Source organism: Marmota monax, unplaced genomic scaffold, assembly GCF_021218885.2.
Source record: "Marmota monax isolate L192 unplaced genomic scaffold, Marmota_monax_Labrador192_F-V1.1 WCK01_AAM20220418_F8-fsc00481, whole genome shotgun sequence".
NCBI lineage: Eukaryota > Metazoa > Chordata > Mammalia > Rodentia > Sciuridae > Marmota > Marmota monax.
This window is the reverse complement of record NW_026693474.1, coordinates 118,349-142,784: the sequence shown is the minus strand read 5'-3', so window position 1 is coordinate 142,784 and position 24,436 is coordinate 118,349. Positions and strand designations below refer to the sequence as shown.

At 40.0% G+C, this 24,436-nt stretch overlaps 1 protein-coding gene across 1 annotated transcript; it reads right to left on the bottom strand.

Annotated features, from left to right (window-relative positions):
* Positions 1 to 7,494: 7,494 nt before the first annotated feature.
* Positions 7,495 to 8,514, bottom strand: LOC131424678 (putative vomeronasal receptor-like protein 4). The gene is given in 1 exon segment (XM_058583582.1): positions 7,495 to 8,514. A coding segment is annotated over 1 exon segment (1,020 nt).
* Between the last annotated feature and the right edge of the window lie 15,922 nt (positions 8,515 to 24,436).

Genomic DNA, 24,436 nt, shown 5'->3' with positions numbered 1-24,436 from the left:
AGAGCGGGGAATTCATAGAACGGAACGCTCCCCTGTAAAAGGAAGAGAGCGGGGACTTTTGTACTTTCACTTTCTTTATAGCTCTAAAAACATTATGGGCGTTGCTTCTTCAAGCCCAATTTTGTTGGCCCTAGATGGGTTGTTACATTCAAAAGGACTTAAGATAAAGCAGAGTACTTTGCAGATGTTTTTAAGAGAAGCTGATATAGCGGCTCCTTGGTTTGCTTTTTCAGGGAGTCTTACGGTTCCCAGCTGGGACAAATTAGGGAAAGATCTAGATTTCGCTCATGAGCAAGGTACCTTGCAGGGTGGCATTATACCACTTTGGAAGTTAGTTAGAGGATGTATAACAGATGGTAAATGCCAGGAAGCTGTGAGTGAGGGTCAAGCTATTCTTGAGCAACTGCATGAGGAAAAATCTGAAGGATCATGTAGTGAAGTGGCAGAGAGTATTAAAAGTAACAGTAGTGAGAAGGCAAAAGAGCCTGAAGATAAAAATAGGAGAAGGCTCTACCCAGACTTGACCGAATTAAAAACGCCTGAGAACACAAGCGACTCAGAGAGTTCTGAGGACCTTGATATATTGTTACAACAACTACATAAGATAAAAATGAAAAAGAAGAAAAAGGAGACACAGGGCACGCAGGCCTACTGTAAGAAGGGGAAGGGAGTTAACATTGGTCAACAAAACTCTGAGGAGGAGGAGGTAGAATATCTAGAAGAAGATATGGTGCCGATTGCCCCACCTCCGTATGTGGGGGGGGAGCCAAGGTTCCAGGAGATCTTTTCATGCACAAGTTTGGAGGACAGTTAATACAGATATGGGACTTGCATACCCTGTATTTCAGGACAATAACAGGGGAAGATATCATGAGCCTTTAGACTTTAAGATAATTAAAACCTTGGCAGAATCTGTCCGCACTTATGGCATAGATGCCGCTTTCACTCTCACTCAGGTGGAGGGACTTACTAGATTTTGCATGACTCCCTCAGATTGGGCTAGTCTAGTCCGCGCTTGTGTTTCCCCAGGGAAATATTAGGAGTCCAAAGTTGGCTGTTTAATGTTTCTGGCAGTACCCAAGACTCGGAGCGAGATAGGAGACTTAAAATTACTTCACACAATTCACAATTGTTTAATGCTACATTACCCTCCGCAGCAGTCTGTCTCCAAACTCCGTTCCTGTTTCTTTTGGCTAATGTTACATCACAGGGGATGCTTAATTGTTCTAATATTACCTGTTATTTGTCTGAGTGTTGGAATGGCTCCTGAACTACGGCAGTGGTTATGAAAATTCCAACCTTTGTCCCGATCCCGGTTACTGCAGATCCAGAATCTTTTCCTATTGTTGAACTGATTAGAGCCCATAGAGATTTTGGAATTACGGCAGCTATAGTGACAGCTGTGGCAGTGTCTGCTGCTGCAGCAGTTATAGCTGGAGTAGCCATGGCCAGCCAGGTACAAACTGCTGCCACTATTAATCAGGTTATTCAACAAACATCCACCATACTTGAGTCTCAAAGTAAAATTAATCAACACATTTTATCTGGGATTCTAGCTGCTAATCAAAGGATAGATCTGCTTCAAGCTCAAGTTGAGGAATTGTCTGACCTAGTACATTTGGGTTGTATTGATCAACGTGCACATTTATGTATAACCTCTGTCAGATTTTATGATTCCAGAAATGCCTCCCGCATCATCGGGGAATATTTATCCGGAACCTGGTCCACGGAAGCAGAAAACTTGATCCAGTCTCAACTAACTCAGATTGCTGTTCTGAATAGCACCCGTGTCGAACCAGTGACTTTGGGTCAATTCACCAGTTGGCTATCCTCTGCCTTTTCCTTTTTTAAGGAATGGGTGGGAGTGGGCATTTTTGGTGCTATGTGTTGCTTCGGTGTTGTACTTTGTTTGTGGCTTCTCTGTTGCCTTAAAACTCGCCATGCACAAGAAAAGGCTATGATCATACAAGCTCTTGCAGCTTTAGAAAATGGCAACTCGCCTCAAGTATGGCTTGCGCATCTTAAGCAGTAAACCTTTGTCATGGTCGTTACACCCCAAGTTATTATAACATTGCACTGGGATCGACATGACTTTCCTTGTTATTCTCTTAGTGTTGGAAAGCCTTTGCACTCTGCCGGTCTTACTGCCATTGCACGCAGATGGGTTTCCACACTAGTACTTTTCTATCGCCTTGAAGTTCGTGCCTTTCTTTCAGGGTGCTGTCAACTTGTTTGTCATTATAAACAGTCACAGTTCAGCCTCAGCTATCCCCCTTCATCCACCATCATCACGATACAGGATGCGAGGCAAGGCACTGCACTTGAGTGATCCTTGACGTGGACCTCAAGGAGAGCATGTCCTATTGCATGCGGGTTAGACGCGTCCACGCCCCGCCCCACGAAAAAAGGCGTCGGCTGATATGGCCTCAGATCTGGGGAAGGGCCCTCCTTGGGACTGAGCCATACTATGCAGCCACTTCTGCACAGTGGGATAGGACCTCTACTCTCGCCTGTATTGTTTTAAGAAAACAGAAAGGGGGAACTGTGGTGAGCCGCTTCTGCCGTTTCTGCAGATTATGGTCGCCATTACAAGATGACGCTGGCTCCGCTGTGGTCTGTGACAAACAACTCCTTATCTGGGAGAGTTGGCACATGATTTTTCACCACCCTGTACATCACCCTGTGAGAAAGCTCCACGCGGCAGCTTTGCATTGGGGCTTGGGATGCTTTATTAAGGCTGGGAGGGGCATCAGAGAGAGAGAAGAAGAAATATCAAGGGCCTGAATAAACTGTTGAAAGAAGATTCCCGAGTTGCGTCTTCCTTGCGGGCAAGGGGTCGCGACAACCAAGGAGAATAAAACCATGTGTCATTTACCCCATGAGAGTAGAAGATCCTTATGCTGCACACCTGGTAAAGGCATTAGAATTATTTATGTTTGAATTGATCAGGAGAGTTGATAAGTAAATACTCCATCTTATGAGCATTATAATCTATCTATCTATCCATATATATATATATATATATATATATATATATATATATATAGAGAGAGAGAGAGAGAGAGAGAGAGAGAGAGAGAAAGAGAGAGAGAGATAGATCCATATGAGATTTGATATCTAACTTTCTTGGTGGTGAAAAGGAAAATACAGAAAAGTGAACCAGGACCTCCTGTACTGGAAAGAAAGGGGGTGACATTGGGAGATAAGAAAAATGGAGGAGGGGCTGGGGTTGTGGCTCAGCAGTAGAATGCTCGCCTAGCACATGTGAGGTGCTGGGTTCAATTCTCAGCACTGCATGAAAATAAAATAAATAAAACAAAATGTATTTGAGTCCAACAAAAAATTAAAAAAATAATTAATTAAAAAAACAAAAATGGAGAAAATAAAATGATAAAAGGAACAAGAAATTCTACAACAAATGGAATTTCTACCAGTGGGCTGGAAGAGAGATAAAGGGCATCCTTCCTGAGTGTGCCACTTATTTCTTCATGGTAGTGTTTATTACTTCTGTCAATCAGTCTTGTTACTCCAGGAGTCCTGATGTTGGTGTTTTCCACCTCCTGTCACTCAAGTCCTCTTTGAATGTGGAGGGGATCTGTTCTCATTATTGACTGCTGTTCCAAATCAGTTAATTGTCCTGACCCAGTTAATATCTCTGCCGTAAGATCAGTCCCATGTCTCCAGTTATTTTCTGCCTGCTTAGTGCAGATTTCCATCCAATTAGATCTCCACAGTAAGTAATTACCTCCAGAAAGACATCCTTTAGCTAGTGTGACACAGTCATGGGGTGGCAGAGCCTCACTACAGATAAATTCAATAAGAATTTGAACAACAGGCAAGTTGAGGCCCTTCATGGAATGAACAAATTTTAATTCCTTTAACGTTTTAAAAGGAACAGCAGCATGAATTCACACTTGTTGGTTTTGCTCATTTATTTGTTCAAAAATTGGAAAGAGTTTGGGTGGGTGCTGGGGCTCAGTTCTAGAAACTTGCCTGGCATGTGTGAGGCCCTGGGTTCAAATCTCAGCACTGTATAAAAATAAATTAAATAAAGGTCTATCAACAACTTAAAAAATGTTTTAAAAAATTGGAAAGTGTTTAAATCCTGCAATAGCTTCTCCTTCCTGTAAGGTGGTCCTGAGACCACCTTGGAGTGGAGACAAGATTGTGATTGTCAATGCAAAGAAATCAAGCCCAAGTTTCCCTTAAGGGACAGGAGCAACCCCAATAGTTGGGGAAGGACTATTTAAATATAAATTGCTCATGTTCACTTTCAACCCAGACTCCTCCTCTGACTTAGCCTCCTCCTCTGAATCTCCTGAAGCAGACTTTCCCCCTTCATCTCATTGAAATTTGATCTGTGCTATTTCCCTTCCTCGCCTGCATCCAGGTCAATGAATTTTCCTCCTGCTTCTGTAATTGGCTTGCTCAACTCTGGTCTGCTAACAATGGGACAGGTTTAGATTTTGCCCCAAGGCTTTCTCTCTGAGGTTTATCAGTTACAAATTGGGCATGACTTTGTTCTGCCCTTAGTGTTTCTTCCTGCCTTTGGCACATCACATTAACTTCAGATAGAGAAATCCTTCTTGGAGCTGGGCAAGGCTTCTTGCCAGGTCCTATGCTTCTGGCTGCATCTCTAAGTCCAATGTGTAAGTCTTCTGATGACCTTTGGCCAAAATCTTGGTCCAAATGTAAACACATTTCTATTGCTGTCTACAACTTCTGTGTGTTCTCGATCATAGGCTGAAATGCAACCTTCAAATAGTCTCCTACAGAACCTCTCCCAAGTATGTAAATCAGCTGATTCCTCCTCACAAAATCATAGGCAAGTGTCCCTAATTATTTCAAAAAACTGAATGAGCTGGACTCTTTGTATTTTTTTTTTTGCCTAATTATTGTCTTCAGAATCTTGAAATAGATGACTCTCTCTGAAGACAAAGAATTCCACATATTTAATTATTTTTTTAACATCTGACTCACTTTTCTCTCTCCTGGTACTTTCAAGAACCAATCCACAATACTCTGAAAATATGAGCACTCTTTTTATATTGGAGAGAAAGCCACACCCATTAGGTACCTTTAGTCCAGGAGGCCAGTGGTCTCTGTTCCGTGTGCTACCTACTGCCCACATGCCTTGCGGGCAATGGAATTGAGATCAACCTGTGGGGCTTAGGCTGGCAATGAAAAGACCACAGAAACACAGATGTACTATTTTCACAAAGCAGGGATTTGGGTCAAATCTATGACCTCAGGGGTCCTCCTCCATGTCACAAGGCAAGAGAGCAAGAGACAGAGGGTGCACCCGGAAATCCTCTATTTGTAAGAGAAAAGACATGTAATAGAATATTCCACCCAAATAAGGCAGAGGATAGTGTTTCAAAAGAGTTGTTGCCCCATCCCATTGGTTAAAGCTCAAGCCCAGACCTGAGGCACTTCCTTGCCAAGTGGAGGTAAAGGCCCCCGGCTTTGCACAGTGTGTGGCATGCAATGCCCGTCCAGTACCCCCATTACCCATGGGGGGGGAGTCTTAGCTCGTGCTCAGGGCAGCTCCCAACAACTGACTTTATTTTTGTGACAGTTATGTAGTAAATTTGAATTCACATAATGCAATCATCAGAGCCTTAGTCTGCATGGCAGGTGATTTTGGAACAATTAGTTCTCTCTCAGGCTTTGTTTTTGCATCTTTAAGATCAGAATTCTTCTAACCAGGACTCAGAATCCTGGAAAGGTGAGGACAAAGTAAATACTGAACCAGGAATTGTGCCTGACACAGTTGAGGCTCTCAATTTCTTGAATTCAGTGCTACAATCCATGTTTTGTTTGGTGATGCAAAGTACATCTGAGAGTCTGTAACTCCATAGTTCCTTCCTTTTTTATTTCATTGTTCTTTTTAGATATACATGACAGTAGAATATATTTTGGCAAATTATACATGCTTGGGGTATAATTTATTCTAAAGAGGAACCTATTCTTGTGGTTGCACATGTGTGAAGTTACCCTGGTCATGTATTCAAATACAGAGCTAAGAAAGTCATGTCTGATTTCATTGGTTCCTTTCTGTCACCTTGAGCTATAGTTGAAGAGACTTTAGTGTTTTCAGGATTGCCGCAGTCTGGCTGGGCACAAATGCCGCAGTCTGGCTGGGCAGACAAAGAGAGCCCAGTATATAATGTGTGATGTAGTTACATTTACAATGTTGTGTACAATGTTGTGGTACAATTACCCCAATTCACCTTGTTTCAAACATTTAATCCCTGCCTGGAAGAAAACCAAGTATCTGATAAGCAGATACTGACTCTCATGCCCTCCAAGGTCCCGGCAATCACATTTCTTCTTTCTTATTCTAAGATTTCCAGTTGTTGGATACATCATATGAATGTAGTTAAAGCACATGTGAATTTTCATGTTTAATTTTATTTACTTCACTTATCATTTTTGAGGTTCATTCATGTTGCAACCTGTGTCAATACTTCATTTTTATGGCAGAGTAATATTTAAACATACCTCTAGATGCTATATATAGTTGTATATTTGCTTACATGAATATATCTATATGTACCTGTGTTTACTCAGGCAAGTAAACATACAAATACATACACATTTGTTTATCCATTCTTCCCTTGATGGACATTTGGGTTTTCATCTCTGTCCTTGTGTGAATAGTGATGCCATTAACATTCATGTAAAATTATTTAAGTATCTGTTTTCAATTCTTGGGGCACTATAACTAGGAATGGAATTAGTAGATTATAGGGTAATTCTATGTTTAAATATTTACCAAACATCCAATTATTTTCTATAGCTTCTATATCATTTTATATTCTTACCAAAACTCTGTGGGGGTTCTAATTTTCTCACATAATTACCAACAGTTATTTTCCCCCTCTTTTATAAATGAAGCCATTCTATTGGTGAAGTGCTATTACATGGTATTTGGTGGGTTTTGTTGTTGTTATGGTTGTAATGGTTTTGGTACAGGGAAATAAACTCCAAGGTGGTTCACCACTGATCTTCTGCCATTTTTTTTATGTAGGGCCAGAGTCTCACTAAATTTCCCAGGGTGCCTTCAAACTTGCAATCCATTTGCCTTAGTCTCCTGAGTCGATTGAATATAAGCATGTATCTATTTTTAGACAGAAAAAAAAAGAGAGAGAGAGAAAGACATCAATGTGCCTCTAATAGAATTTCACTGAAAGAAATTTTAAGAACTGTAAAGCTGGAAGAAAGAAAACTGACCCAGTATTAAGGTCTGAGATGCAATGTCAACTAATAATTTATAGTATACAAATGAAGCCAGATATAGTGAAAATTACTAAAACTATTGAACAAAACCCAGATGCCTATACAGAAAAAAAAAATCCACAAAGTACTTGATAACTATTTACTTTGTTTTAAGATACTATTTTAAACCTATCTTAATGGGTTGTTTTTTTTTGTCAGAGAAGAAATGTTATGAATTAGAAAAAAAAAATTAAGGAATGTGTCAACTTTGCTTTAGATTAGTTTAGGCAGAAACTGACCTTTGTTTCTCCATTTAGTTTTTAGACTTTTAATTATTTGAGTGTCACCACTGATTAGCACCAAAGGACTGATTGTGCCATAGCCATTGGCTAAGAGCATTTGGAGACCAAGCAGGATGGGGTCACTGGTACACACTGTGCCTGTGAAGAGGGAGATGATTCAGTCCACACAGTATAGGATCTCAAAGCAGCTGATGAGCAACAGGATGGTGTGAGTGGCCCTTTGTTCTGGGGAACTTCTTGGAGAAAAATGAGGGCTATGGAGAGACTTGGATCGTTGTTTATGTCTATGCAAGAGAATTATCATGTATGCACTGGAAAGAACCATAAGACCCAGAAATAGGAGATCTCTGAATGCCATGAAAGCAAGAAACAAGGTCCTGCTCCTGTAGCTCATGAGCAGAAAGGAACAGCGGTCAGTGAGAAACAGAAACCCAGGCTGGGTCTTATTGGGAGTGTCCACAGTGCAGAGGAGCAGGTTGCTGGAGAGGGACATGGTGAGGAACCATAAGAAGATAAATAGCCCCACAATGGGATTTGTGGATTTCAGTTTAAAGTGGGCCAACCAGGAGCCACTGGGGCTGATGGTGATGGCCTGAAGCACACTCAGGACACAGGTGATGCAGATGGAGAGTCCCCTCATGACCCTGTTTAGGAAGGCAAGCACTTTGCATTTGAAGTCACCTGGAATGTCCTGTGTTTCCCAAATGTCTGCAGATACCAAAAGGCCCATGGTAAGGAGCATGAGGATGTGGGTTAGAGCCAGGTGGGTGACAGGGAGGTGGGTGAGCCTGGGCTTGTTACCCACAAGGACAGCAGCAGTGTGGAGACAAAGCAGAAAGGTGTTTTCTGAGATCCCAATGCCAGCCTGGGGATAGAAGGGATTTCGTATGACAACAAAACTGAAATGTTGGTCCATCTTCATCAGTATCTTGGGAAGAAAAACAGAAGCATTTGACAGCAACAGCTTTTCATTGACATACTTCCAGTCCATCTGCCACCTTTACAATGTCTAGAATCATGATTAACAACAACTATCTTTGTAAAGAAGACAGGGTCTTATTCTTCACCTTAATTTCAAGTTAAGGGCTGGTTTGTGGTTCCAAGGTAGATCACTGGCCTACCAGGAATGGAGAGCTGGCTTTATCCCAAACTCTAAAATAGGAAAAAGTAAATAAAATATAAATTAAATATAAATTTTGTCTCAAGCATTTGTAATTCTTCTGAGGAATGATTTTGTACACTCCCTATAATTTCATGGAAGTGCTCAGATCTTACTCTTGTCATTGAACCTGTATACCTCAGGTTTTCCTTAACAGCATAAATTATGTGATTTAGTGGTCAGACTTTCTCTCTTCCCTGCAGATTTTTTAAAGATGAAGATGCTATTGTATTTGGCTTTGATCTGAAGTATTTAAAATATTGCTGCTTATATAAAAAAATATTTTCCACAACCTGTTGATGTAAAGTTAAGATAAGCAGAAATAGGAGTCTTGTCCTGGGGTTTAGCTCTGTAGTATAGCAATTGCCTAGCCACTGGGGTCAGTCATGGCCCCCAAACAAAAATAAATAAATAAAAGTATTGTGTCCATCTACAACTAAATTTTATATATATATATATATATATATATATATATATATATATATCCAGGAAAATAATATCAATATGCCCATTCCCATGGTTTCTTTATTCAAGTGTAGAATTGTAAAGAGTTTAGTAATGTTTTTTTGTCCTCGGACTTGGCCTTCATTTAATTCAGGTCCCACAATTTACTGTGAGGATACTGTCATCATTCCTAATGATTTATGCCTCAGTATATGTCATCCGTTAATGTGGGTCAGGTTAGTACTTTCCTTCTGGTATTGTTGGAGTGAGTAATTAAATATGTGCTTGATATATATAAAGCACAAAAAATCACTCATTATTGTTTTGTTATTTGTCTCTAATCTTGTGGGAGAGTATATGCAATATGTTCAAGATTTCTTAGTATAGGTAAAAAATGCCCATGTAAGATTGGCTTCCTTTGGCAAAAATTTGATTCTTAAGTCCTGTAGTATTGGACATTATTTTCTTCTCATTTTATAATTTCTACATGCAATAAACATAGATGTTTCCACATTCCAATTTTCTTCCAGGGGAACATGTAGAGAGCTGGTGGGGTCTCCTTCTCAATTTTTATCTCTGCTTAGAATTGCCACAGTGTATTTTTCCATTTTTGTAGGTGTTTTGTATCAGTGATGAAAATGGAAAGATCACAATGAACACTATGAAATACAGATTATGCTCAGATCCTATTTTGAAAATTCACACTCTAATAAAACATAAAATCTTGACAACATCAACAAATTTCTAGAGACACATGACCTACCCAAATAGAATCAGGAGGACACAGAAAATTAAAAGAGATCAAACTCAAGCAATGTAATACAATACACCACCAAAAGCCTACCAAGAATAAAAGACCAGGACCAGATGGACTCTTGGCGGAGTCTACCAGACCTTGAGAAATAAATACCACCAGTCCTCCACAAATCATCCCATAACATAGAAAAGGAGGTAACCCTTTCAAACTCACTCTAAAAATCTAGAATCACCCTGATAGCAAAAGCAGACAAATACACACTAAGGAAAAATTCTGATTAATATTCCTAATAAACATACATGAAAAAATTATTTATAAATTACTGGAAAATCACCTTCAAAAACATATTAAAACATAGTGCACCAGGTTCATGTGGGGTTCATCCCAGGGATGCGAGGTTGGTTTAACATACAGAAATCAATAAACATAATTCAGCATGTTAATTCACTTACAGACAAGAACCACATGATTATATCAATAGATGCAAAAACACCACACACACACACACACACACACACACACTTGACTAATTACAGCATCCATTCCTATTCAAAACAATAGAAAAACTAGGGACAGTAGGAACATACATGAACTTTATAAAAGCTACATGGTAAACCCAAGATCAACATCAATTAAATGAAAAATTAAAAGCATGCTGTATAAAGGTAGAAACAAGAGAATGATGTCCCCTTTCACCACTTCTATTCAACATAGTCCTGAAAACTCTAGCCAGAGCAGTTACACAAAAGAAATATTCAGGGATATGAATAGGAAAATAAAAACACAAACTATCACCATTTACTGATGACATGTTGCTGTAATCAGAAGATCCAAAAATTCCACCGGAAAACTTATTGAACACCTATCCTGCACAGTGGCAGAATATGAAATTAACACCCACAAATTAATTGTGTTCTTATACATCAGGGGTGAATCAACTGAAAGAGAAATTAGGAAAATTATTTCAGTCACAATAGCCTCAAAGAAAATAAAGTATTTGTGAATCAATTGAACAAAAGAGGAGAATGTCCTACACCATGAAATCTACATCAAACTAAGGAGAGAAATTGAAAAAGAACTTAGAAGATGGAAATATCTCCCATGTTGTTGGATATGCAGAATTAATATGGTCAACATGGTCATATGACCAAAAGCACCGCACATATTCAGTGTAATTCCCATTAAGGTTCTAACGTTGTTCTTATAGAAACAGAAAAAGCAGTCATGAAATTCACTTGGAATAATAAGAGACCCAGAATAGACAAAGCAATTCTCAGCAAGAAAAGTAAAACAGGAGGCATCACCATACCAGACCTTAACTTATATTACAGAGCTATAGTAACAGAACAGCATGGTATTGGCACCAAAACGGGCTTGAAGACAAATGGTACAGAATAGAAGATAAAGAGAAGAAAACCACATGAATGCAGTGATCTCATACGAGACAAAGGCACCATAAACATACATTGAAGAAAAGACACTCTTTTCAAAAAAAAGGTGCTGGAAAAACTGGAAATCAATGTGTAAAAAAATAAAATTAGACTCCTATCTCCCGTGCTGATCAAAATTTAATTCAATGTGGATCAAGGATCTAAACATTAGACCCGAGAAATTGCACCCACTACACAAAAATGTAGGCTCAAATCTCCAACTGACTTCTTTAAAAATACTTTTAAAACAAAAGAATTATAACCCTTTCTCAAATTAAATACAAAATGGTGCTGTGGATATGAATAAGTGGTTGTGTGTTCCTGAGTTTAATCCACACTAACCCCTACTCCTCCCACCAAAAAAAAAAAAAAAGAGTAATTTCATGGGATGGTATCAAATTAGAAAGTTTCTTTACAGAAAAGAAAACAAGCAAGATGTGAAGAGAGAGCCTAGAGAATTGGAGAAAATCTTTTCAACCTGCACCTCAGAGAGAGAGCACTAATCATCAGGACATATATAGAAATAAAAATATGAATAAAACAGATAGCCCAATTAATAAATTGGCAAAGAAGTGAGCAGGCACATCACATAAGAAGAAATATGAATTCTCAACAAATATATGAAGATTTGAAACATTTTAAGTTCTATAAATTTATGTAAAAATACAAATTGTTGGACTTTGAATTATTATTCCTCATGAGTCCTTATGCTTTAAAATCACTCATGAAGACAATACATATAATATTATAAATTTTTATAATAAAACAAAATAAAATCCTATATATTACATGAAAATTACTCCCTGCCTTAAACTTAAAGAGGTCCTGTAGCACATTAGGAAAAGTACCTGTGTCCTGGTTATGGTGTGGCAAGAGTCAGATGTAACAATGCATTCCTCCAGTTCCTACCTAGGAGCTTCCCCTTCCTTCTCTTCCACTTAGATTTTGAGCTGTGCCTTCCAAGATGAGGTTATATGGAGCACATAGCTTAAGCTCATTTCTCAATAGACTCCTAATCTTGTTGCGTCTAAAATCTGACAGCATCTGTCTTGCAGAATCAGAGAAGGCATCCTCAAAGGAATAGAAAACTACTACTTCCATTCTCAGACAATGGTAAACAAGCCCCATCTGGATGAAAACTTTTTGCATGTGTAGCTCTCATTTTCCAAAGCAAGTGACCTTGGGTTTTGATGGGTACCAATCATAGAAAACATATCTTAGCTCACTAAAATGGATACAAGTGGGGTATAGCCTGGCAAAAAAGAACAAATTATGAAAACTAGATTGTCAGATATGAAGAAATATAAATTAGGAAGATGGATTTCTCAGGTCTGTGTGCTGGAAAAAAAAACTCATAGCCATGACATTCAGATATCAATAAATTTGCCTCCCAAATTTGATTTCTACATACTTTGAGCCAGTAAATCCAGTGTGTTAGGAAACTGAGTCAGGAAGATCACAAGTTTAGAACCAGCCACAGCAACTTAGCAAGACCCTAAGCAACTGAAAGAGACCTTTTCTCAAAATAAAAAATATAATAATAATTAAAACTTTTAAAAAGGCTTGGGAATGTGCCTCTGTGGTTAAGCACCCCTGGGTTCAATCCCTGGTACCACAACAAATAAATCCCATTGTTGAGAGAAGGAAATATATACCTATCACCTGAGCCATGCTTGGATATGGACTGGATCTATTCTCAGGTTTAAATACACAGTCCTCATGGAACATTTCTGGTCCCACCTAAGCTGGAAGGTGTAAATTCGAGCTTAGCCATGAGCAGGTTGGTGTGAGAAATTTGGATTAGGACTTGCTCCTTCCCAGTTTCAGAAATTACAAAAGAGAATGATTTTCCTGTTACATGGCACAAGCCAAATGCCTACTGCTGTGCTCACTGAGAACTCTGTCTCATGACCATATGAGCTTTGTGTATTTATCCAACAATGTGCACCCTTCTCCTCTTTGCATGAGTTCACTTGCTAAATTCCTACCAAAGCTTGACAGGTAAAGTGTTCTCATTTAATGGGTAACATGAGATAAGTGAGATGGACTATGAAAAACCCATTTTAGAACACTATTTCCTGAAGCACAGGTGGAGTAAAATACCACTAGATCAATTTTTGTTTTAATATGAAGGAGTCACTTGTTAGGAAACAGAGAGACAGATTCTCGGTGTAGGGATGTGAGGGTGTGTGAGCTTCCTTGAGCATTCAAGGTACTAATTTCCTGTCTAAGGTCTTTTTTCCACTGGTCTTCATAATGAAAGTGAGTATTCTAAGAGTTGATTTGGTTGACCTGCTGGTAAGAAAAGACCATGAAAACCTCAAAGGAAACATGGCAAACAGAAGAAAGGACTGTACTGCTGTGATATTAATTCTCAGTACAGAGGCATCTGTATCACTCATGAGGACTGGTCATCTCTCAAAGTAAAAGGATAGAAAATGAGAAAGAAAGGAAAGGAATTCATGCCTGACCTAAGAGTAAGTGTCTCCTACTATTTACATCCTTCTTCACTGTGGTGCATTTGTTAGAATCACCAAACCAACACAAGGCTCCCAACAAGGGTACAGCATTGTGAACCTCTGTACAGCTGGAGAAGCATTGAGAAAAGCAGTCTTGAATATACACAATTATGCACAACTCCCATCCTGGGACCCTGCCTACTTCCTTTCTTCCTTCTTTCTATTGTTCATTTGGATTCAAGTCTTCAGTTGGCACAGCCTCGCTTTATACATGGGAACAAGGCTTGCTCAAAGCCACTTTCCACGTGGTCAATCAGGGCAGGAATTGAGATTTGGACCAGCATCTTCCTGTTGTGGATACAGTGCTCAGGAGAGTCATTGGGGCCTTGAGATTTAGGACTTGAGTGTTGACATCAAAAGTAAAGAGAATCTCCCTCTGTGAACCTTCTGGGAAGGGTGAAGTATTCTGGACAAGACTCAGGGCTCGGGCTGCCCGAGGGCTCAGATTAGGGACTGTACAGATTTTTTTCTTTCTTCCCCTTCCCCTGTTACCTTCTTGAGAAGACAAAATAGGAATGCAAAATAGGGAGGGTCTGGGGCCTGTTGGCATGCTTGGATAACCATAGAAGCCCAGACTACTCAGTTCAGAGCTTTTCTCTTTTCAAGTGAAAGGAAGAAATTTCAGTATTTGGCCAGTGGTTTCCTGTACAGTCTGCCTTCCCAAGAGACCTGAGAAAGGAACTGGTGACACAGGTTCCTGGTTCTATTGGCCTAGATGGTTCCTGAACCTAAGGACTCTGAATAAGAGTCAACAAGAAGCAAATCCAATGCATCTCTTTTCTCTCTACTAAGAAATATACAACAAATGCCAAAGCATGAGACTTCCAAAACCATGTGAGAGGGAGATATAAAATAGGAGAAGATCCTAAATAATTGAGCAAGCATTTTAGCATCTGTGCAATTAGGCAAGACATATCTGGTAAGAAGGAGACTCAGGTCTTCATGTGCTGTGCAAAGTTTATCCCCACAAGCAGCCCCAATTCTTTCCTAGGCTCTGCCCTACTTCCTGATATGGCATGGCCCATTGATCACTAAGGTGCCTCCTGGAATCCTGTCTCTCTCTCTCTCTGGGAAGCTTCTTGAGTAAACCATAGTATACAGTTGGCCAGTGTACTCCCAAATTTTTTTTTTTTTGTGGAGACATGATGAGCTCTTTGGAGAGGTATTGAGGTGTAGACAGACACCCTGTACTGTTGTGGACTTGCTGAATGCCTTTGGACAAGTGAGTTTAATCCTTTTGTTTATGTTTCCCTGATTTTTAATAGAAAAGTGACTGTAATTGTCAGAGTCTCAGAGGAGGCATTCATGGACCCTCGAAGACTCACATGTACCAATAACACCTCAGTACTCACATGCTCAGAGTACTTAGTATGGCCAACACTTGTATCCCAGCCACAGGCCCCTGGGCTATCCCTCTGCCCCCAAATGCTCTCACCATTTGCCACTCCTCACTGGTACCTGAATCCCCCCACCCCAACACACATGAAAGAACAATAGCTCAACTTGACCATCCTTGCCCATCCCTTCAACATCCCATCAGGGGTCATTCAGATCCAGGGTCCATCCTTACTAGCAGCCCACACTGTCAGCCCTCGAGACCTTGCACTGGCTCTGCTATACAGCCATCCCATCATAGCTGGTTACTTGGGCTCAGCTCCAGACAACCCTCTTTTGTTCCATGGGGCCTAAACTATCCCTGGGAGTCATTCAGGATATTTCTTGGGCTCTCATAGGTGTGTTGTCAGGCCCTTTGGGGAACTAACTGCCAGTGACCAAGAAGGAGGTTTGTTAGCTACTTCTGACTTGAAGCCCCACATTTTAAAAAAATGTGTTGCCAGCATTTCAAAATGACACTGTTAAGGCTGGAGGTGCAGTTCAGTGATAGAGCATGTTCTTTCATGTGTGTTGGGGTGGGGGGATGCAGGTACCAGTGATATATGTTCAAAACTCTAGAAAAATTAGGGATGATAGGAACATGTCTCAACACTGTAAAAGCTATCTATGCTAAACCCTAGGCCAACATAATTCTAAATGGAGAAAACTTGAAGGCATTCTCTCTAAAAACTTGAACAAGACAGGAATGACCTATTTCAACACTTCTATTCAACATAGTTCTTGAAACACTGGCCAGAGCAATTAGACAGATGAAAGAAATTAAAAAGTTATATATAGGAAAAGAAGAACTCAAATTATCACTAATTGCTTATGATATGATTCTATTATCTAGAAGACCCAAAAAGTTTCACCAACAAAACCCTTCTAGAACTAGTAAATAAATTCAGCAAAGTAGCAGGATATAAAATTAATCCCCATAAATAAGAGGCATTTCTGTATACCACTGACAAATCCTCTGAAAGGAAAACAAGAAAAACTAATGCATTTACAATAGGTTCAAAAAGTACTTGCAAATAAACTTAACAAAAGAGTTGAAAGACCTATACAATGAAAACTACAGAACCCTAAAGAAAGAAATCAAAGATGACCTTATAAGATGGAAAGATCTACCTTGCTCTTGGATAGGCAGAATTGATATTATCAAAATGACTATACTACCAAAAGCACTATACAGATTGAATGCAATTTCAATCAAAATCCCAAAGATGTTACTCAGGAATAGAAAAAGCTGTCATGAAAATCATCTGGAAAAATAAGAGACCCAGAATAGCTAAAGCAATCCTCAGCAAGAAGAGTGAAGCAGGTGGCATCACTATACCAGACTATACTACAGAGCAACAGTAACAAAACAGTAACAAAACCAGCATGTTATTGGCACCAAAATAGACCAGTAGTCCAATGGTACAGAATAGAGGACACAGAGACAAACCCACAAAATTCCAATTATCTTATATTAGACAAAAGTGCCAAAAACATACATTGGAGAAAAGACATCCTTTTCAACAAATGGTGCTGGGGAAACTGGAAATCCATATGCAACAAAATGAAATTAAACCCCTATCTCTCCCCAAACACAAAACTCAACCCATTTTTATTTATTTTTTTATTTTATTTATTTTTTTAATATTTATTTTAGTTGGACACAATACATTTTATTTTATTTATTTATTTTTATGTGGTGCTGAAGATAGAATCTAGGAACTCACACATGCTTAGGCAAGCACTGTACTGCAGAGCCACAATTTCAGCCCCCATTTTTATTTTTTGTGACAGGGTTTCATTAAGTTGCTTAAGTGCTTGCTAAGTAGCTAAGGTTGACCTTGAATTTGTAATCCTTCTGTCTGAGAATTTTATGTCTGACATGTTATATGCTTGTTACACCATGCCAGACTGGTTGTGCAATTTTTTGGATTCAAAACTCTAAAGCTTCTGTGTCTTGGTGATGTTCATTGACACATAAGTACACAAAGGATAGAGAGTGCACACGACCTTGGGAAGAAGTAAAAAGGGCACCACACACAAGGTTTAGGGAACATCAGAGAAGTCAGAAAGCTGGGTACAGGGCTCACAAGGGCACTTGGGTCCATTGGAATGTTGTTTGAGACTCTGATAGGAACCTGGGTGCAAGGATATGGTGCATGAAGAGGGTACCTGAGACCTAGCCTAAGGCATCCTCCCTACACAAGTGGGTAAGAGTTTCTGGGTGGCAGGTGGGTGAGGCCGGCCACAGGCAGAACTGCTGCATGTAGTTGTGGTAGGGGATGAAAGAATCTGCCTCTTAATCAGATGTGGCACTGAGTCTTACACACCTTAGGGTCTTGGTATTCACTGGGGTGGGGGAAATGCACCACCCCACCCTTGAGGTCCTACACTAAGCTGCTTCCAAGCCACCTTCCCTGAGGGGGACCTCACCTTCTTCTGTCACTGTGTAACCCAAGGGACTGTGCTGCCCAGAGGACCCAGTGGTAGATCTGTCCTAATGGACAGTTAGCAGATGAGCTGTTTGTAACAAGTGATAGTGGTCAGAGTCACATGGCAGTACTGATGTAACAGACAAGCATCTCATTGTGGCCAGAAGGTGGGGAGGCCAAGCTGGGGGTGACAACATCTTGGGTGTAGACACTGAGGTTGCTGATTCTGGGAAGGGCCCACTGGGTCCTCTGCAGTTCATAACCACAGGCTGAGCACTGGACCTGCCCCAGCCATGGATGCCCATCACCAGCCCTTGCCAGATCCACAATGAAGGAGCTTCCCAGTATTCTAGATCTTTCCTTTGCTCATGCTGCATCCCTGCCTGAAACACCTTCCCCACCAAATCATCACCTTCATCACACACTGGAAATTGGGAAGACTCACCCTGTTTCCCAGTTGGCAGAGGCCCAGAGAAGCCAATCAAGTGAGGAGTCTAAGGTCACACAGTCTTTTGGGAGTCATTCAGGATATTTCTTGGGCTCTCATGGGGGTGCGGTCAGACCCTTCAGGGAACCAACTGCCAGTGACCAAGATTGAGGTTTGTCAGCCACTGGTGACTTGCAACCCCAGTCAGGACTCAGGCCACCTTGTCACCATGAAGGGAGCAAAAATCGACAGTACATAAGAGTGACATCTACATGGAGAAAGGCAGATATATAAAGAGAGATTTCTGGTAGGCATGATAAAATCCCTGGATCTAATTATGAGTGATATTCTCCTTCTTGGTAGGGAAGGCAGTCAATTTCCATGGATGCTGAAACCTAGTGGAGCTAGGGTTTTGTGACTGATGGCATGCACATGAGTAGACTGGACATGAGTCACATGGCAGTACTGATGGAACAGACAAGCATCTCCTTGAAGCCAGAAGGTGGGGGAGTCCAAGCTGGGAGTGCCAGCATCTTGGGATGCAGTGCCTCTCACCTGTCTGGGATGTGCACTGAGTCTCAGAGGAGGCGTTCATGGACCCTCAAAGACCCACATGTACCAATAACACCTCAGTACTCATATGCTCAGAGTATTTAGTATGGCCAACACTTGTATCCCAGCCACAGGCCTCTGGGCTATCCCTCTGCTCCCAAATGCTCCCACCTTTTGCCCCTCCTCACCTGGTACCTGTATCCCCCACCCCAACACACATGAAAGAACAATAGCTCAACTTGACTGTCTCTGCCCATCCCTTCAACATCCCATCAGGGGTCATTCAGATCCAGGGTCCATCCTTACTAGCGGCCCACACTGCCAGCCCTTGAGACCTTGCATGGGCTCTGCTATACTGCCATCCCATCATAGCTGGTTACTTGGGCTAAGCTCCAGACAACCCTCTTTTGTTCCATGGGGCCTGGACTATCCCTGGGAGTCATTCAGGATCTTTCTTTGGCTCTCATGGGTGTGTGGTCAGGCCTTTTGGGGAACCAACTTCCAGTGATCAAGAGTGAGGTTTGTTAGCTACTGATGACTTGCAACCCCACATTTAAAAAAAATGTGTTGTCAGCATTTCAAAATGATAGTGTTAAGGCTGGAGGTGCACTTCAGTGATAGAGCATGGGCTTCACATGTGTGTGGCTCCAGATTCCATCCCCAGCACCTAAATAAATAAAACACAAAGTATCCAGGTGTGATAGAACATCCCTGAAATCCCAGCTACTGCTGAGGCTGAAGCAGGAAGACCCCATGTTAGAGGCCAGCAGCAGCAACTTAGGCCCTAAGCAACATAGTGAGTCCCTGTCTCTAATAAATTAAAAGGTCTGGAGATGTTGCTCAGTTGTTAAGCACACCTGGGTTAAGTCCCTGGAACAAAAAAATAGGACAAAACCAATAAACAAAAAGCCCCCCAAACCAACTACATTCTCCAATATCCTTTGCAGACGGGAGTAGCTATGATTATGTGCTGGCCAATGAGATGTCAGTGGAAGCCACTGGGCCTCTAGCTCTTAGTTTTTTCTTTCTTCCCCTTACCCTGTTAGTTGTCTTGAGAAGACAAAATAGGAATGCAAAATAGGGAGGGTCTGGGGCTTGATGGCATGCTTGGATAACCATAGAAACCCAGACTACACATTTCAGAGCTTTTTTCTTTTCAAGTGCAAGGAAGAAATTTCAGTTTTTTTTTTTTTTCTAGTAGAGAGAAAAGAGATGCATTGGATTTGTTTCTTGTTGACTCTCTTATTAAGAGTCCTTAGGTTCAGGAACCATCTAGGCCAATAGAACCAGGAACCTGTGTCACCAGTTCCTTTCTCAGGTCTCTTGGGAAGGCAGACTGTACAGGAAACCTGTACAGTCCCTAATCTGAGCCCTTGGGCAGCCTGAGCCCTGAGTCCTGTCCAGAATACTTCACCCTTCCCAGAAGGTTCACAGAGGGAGATTCTCTTTACTCTTGATGTCAACACTCAAGTCCCAAATCTCAAGGCCCCAATGACTCTCCTGAGCACTGTCTCCACAACAGGCAGACGCTGGTCCAAATCTCAATTCCTGCCCTGATTGACCACGTGGAAAGTGACTTTGAGCAAGCTTTGTTCCCGTGTATAAAGTGAGGCTGTGCCAACTGAAGACTTGAATCCAAATAAACAATAGGAAGGAGGAAGAAAGGAAGTAGGCAGGTTCTCAGGATGGGAGTTGTGCATAATTGTGTATATTCAAGACTGCTTTTCTCAATGCTTCTCCAGCTGTACAGCCATTCACAATGCTGTACCCATGTTGGGAGCCTTGTGTTGGTTTGGTGATTCTATCAAATGCACCACAGTGAAGAAGGATGTAAATAGTAGGAGACACTTACTCTTAGGTCAGGCATGAATTCCTTTCCTTTCTTACTCATTTTCTATCCTTTTACCTTGAGAGATGACCAGTCCTCATGAGTGATACGGATGCCTCTGTACTGAGAATTAATATCACAGCAGTACAGTCCTTTCTTCTGTTTGCCATGTTTCCTTTGAGGTTTTCATGGTCTTTTCCTACCAGCAGGTCAACCAAATCAACTCTTACAATACTTGCCTTCTTTATGAAGACCAGTGGAAAAAAGACCTTAGACAGGAAATGAGTACCTTGAATGTCCAAGGAAGCTCACACACCCTCACATCCCTACACCGAGAATCTGTCTCTCTGTTTCCTAACAAGTGATTTCTTCATATTAAAACAAAAATTGATCTAATGGTATTTTGCTCCACCTGTGCTTCAGGAAATAGTGATCTAAGATCATAGTCCTCCTCACTTCTCTAATGTTACCCTTTAAATGAGAACACTTTACCTGTCAAGCTTTGGTGGGAATTCAGCAAGTGAACTCATGCAAAGAGGAGAAGGGTGCACATTGTAGGATAAATACACGAAGCTCATATGGTCATGAGACAGAGTTCTCAGTGAGCACAGCAGTAGACATTTGGCTTGCCCCATGTAACAGGAAAATCATTCTCTTTTGTAATTTCTGAAACTGGGAAGGAGCAAGTCCTAATCCAAATTTCTCACACTACCTGCTCATTCATGGCTAAGCTCGAATTTACACTGGCTGGAGAGATGACCTTCCAGCTCAGTTGGGACCAGAAATGTTCCATGAGGACTGTGTATTTAAACCTGAGAATAGATCCAGTCCATATCCAAGTATGACTCAGGTAATAGGTATATATTTCCTTCTTTAAACAAAGGGATTTATTTGCTTTGGTACCAGGGATTGAACCCAAGTGTGCTTAACCACAGAGGCACATTCGCAAGCCTTTTTAAAAATTATTATTATTATTATTTTTTTTTTTCGAGAAAGTGTCTCTCTCAGTTGCTTAGGGTCTTGCTAAGTTGCTGTGGCTGGCTCTGAACTTTGATCTTCCTGTCACAGTTTCCCAACTCACTGGGTTTACTGGCTCAATGTATGTAGAAATAGAATTTGAGAGGCAAATTTATTGATATCCGAATGTCATGGCTATGAGTTTTTCTAGCACACAGACCTGAGAAATCCATCTTCCTAATTTATATTTATTCATATCTAACACTCTAGTTTTCATAATTTGTTCTTTTCTGCCAGGCTGTACCCCATTTGGATCCATTTTAGTGAGCTAAGATATGTTTTCTATGATTGGTACCCATCAAAACCCAAGGTCACTTGCCTTGAAAGATGAAAGCTACACATGCAAAAGTTTTCATCCAGATGGGGCGTGTTTACCATTGTCTGAGAATGGAAGTAGTAGTTTCCTTTTCCTTTGAGGATGCCTTCTCTGATTCTGCAAGACAGACACTGTCAGACTTCAGATGCAACAAGTTTAGTAGTCTATTGAGAGATGAGCTAAAGCTGTCTGCTCCATATAACCTCATCTTGGAAGCCATGGCTCAAAATCTGAGTGGAAGAGAAGGAAGGGGAAGCTCATAGGTAGGAGCTGGAGGAAGGCATTTTTACATCTGACTCTTGCTACATCATAACCAGGACACAGGTACTTTTCCTAATGTGCTAATAATTTATAATATTATATGTATTATCTTACATGAGTGATTTTAAAGTATAAGGACTCGTGAGGAATAATAATTCAAAGTCCAGCAATTTCCATCTTTACATACATTTATAGAACTTAAAATGTTTCAAATCTTCATTGGGCAATTTATTATCTCAAAGATACAACTACTTATATGTAATATAATCTTATTTTTAGTAGTAATGTCAAATAAAATGTGTAGTATATTTACATAAAACTAATGACATTTCGTAGTTTTAAAATATTTGTAAGTAGACTATATCAGAATTACTTTACCTTGCTCTCAGTGTAACATAGATTTTTTTAAAAAAGTATGTATCTTTGTGCTTTTTCTAAAACATATGAAGGACAGGGATTTTAATACAGACCTTTCATCCCAGCAACCCCAAAGGGTGTGGCAGGAGGATTTCAAGTTTGAAGCCAGTCTCAGAATTTAGCCAGGAAGTAAGCAACTTAGTAAGACTTTGTATCAAAATAGGAACCAAAAAAAGAGGAAATGGGGAGGTAGCTAAAAGGAAAAGCACACCTGGGATAAATCTCAGCTACCAAAACAAATAAAACAAAAGCTAAGGATAAGAAAAGAGACAGTATAATATTACAGTAAATTTAAATTTGTAACCAAATAAAACAGTATTTTTTCATGGCTTGTCAGAGTGACATTAGTACAGACAACCACAGATCTGTCTACCTGGCCAAAGTTCACACATCTTTTTATGAAAAAAAATGTTTTTTTTAATACTTGACATACATCTGGATTTTACATTTTCTCTCACCTGGTCTTTTAGCTTTAGAGTTATTATTTACTAATGAATAATCACAGAAAAATATATCTTTTCCAGAATTTTGCATACCTAGTGATTCTTTAAATGTTATGGAATATTTGGCTTATGTTAAATGATAAAAACCTTAAGAAATAAAAGCACAAATTTCTTTACTATAATGTTACTGACTTTCCATTAATAAATATGAGCAATTTAAAATAACATAGAGGAGTATTTTTTAAAGGCAATATTTTATCTTATAGTTTTTCATGATCCTTCCTCTCAAATGTCCAGTGATGATGCTGTCAATTTAAAACTTCTTTCACGAAAACATTCTTAAAGTACAATTTTAAGCCAGTCATGGAATGATTACAGACTTCACATTTGCTTTTTCGTGTAAGGATTTCAAAATCCTCCAGTATTTTGTATAATTTTGGAGAAAAAGTAAATGGTAACTGGATTATCATTGTGAGAGATATTTCCAAGTGTGGTTCACAAATATCTGAATCCGAGCTTTGGTGGCAAGATGACTTAAGCTTGGTAAAGAGGAACAGTTTTTCTGTTTTCTTTAATATTTTCCCCAAAAAACCCAAAACTTAAAATATTCAGTTTCATACTCTGGATAATGTAGAAGTAGAGCAACTGTAGTTGTGTCTCTGTTTCCCTGAGAGGGTTTTAAAATATCTGAAGCTATTTCTGGAGGGAAGTGGAATTTTAAAAAATAGTTGGCAAAGAACCTTAGGGTTCTGGCAGGCATTTTTTTCCTCTAAGATGTTAAATCTTGGGGCTGGGGTTACGGCTCATTGGTAGAGCATTCACCTAACATATGTAAGGCACTGGGATCAATTATCAGCACTATATAAAAATAAACAAATAAAGGTATTGTGTCCAACTACAACTAAAAAAGAAATATTTTTTAAAAGATGTAAAATCGGGCTGGGGATATGGCTCAAGTGGTAGCGCGCTTGCCAGGCATGCGTGCGGCCCCGGTTCGATCCTCAGCACCACATACAAACAAAGATGTTGTGTCCACCGATAACTAAAAACAAATAAGTATTAAAATTCTCTCTCTCTCTCCTTCTCTCACTCTCTCTTTGTTTTTACAAAAAAAGATGTAAAATTTTAATATACTATATGAACTCTCCCAAGACATAGTTCGATAGTAATAAATTACCAACCAATAACTAACACTTCTGTGCTGCTTTTAATTATGTCAATCACACTCCAAGTATTTTAATATGTTCACTTGCTCATGCCAAAAATGCAGTGGAAAAAAAGATTAGCCTTATCCACTTTTACTGTAATGTTAACTGGGACTAAATTAGTTAAGCATGTTGACAGTGCTGTCCCAGAGAGTTCATGGTGGCACTTGCTTAAAAAAAGACTACCAGCAAGAAAGATTCATCTTACTAAATTCTTCACAATTCTGGCTTGCCTATAGAAACCATGATATTTGAGCCTGTTGGGATAGTTTACCTTGAAGATTATTATGTCCACTCATCCAACATGAACACCAACAATCCTTGCTCACCGA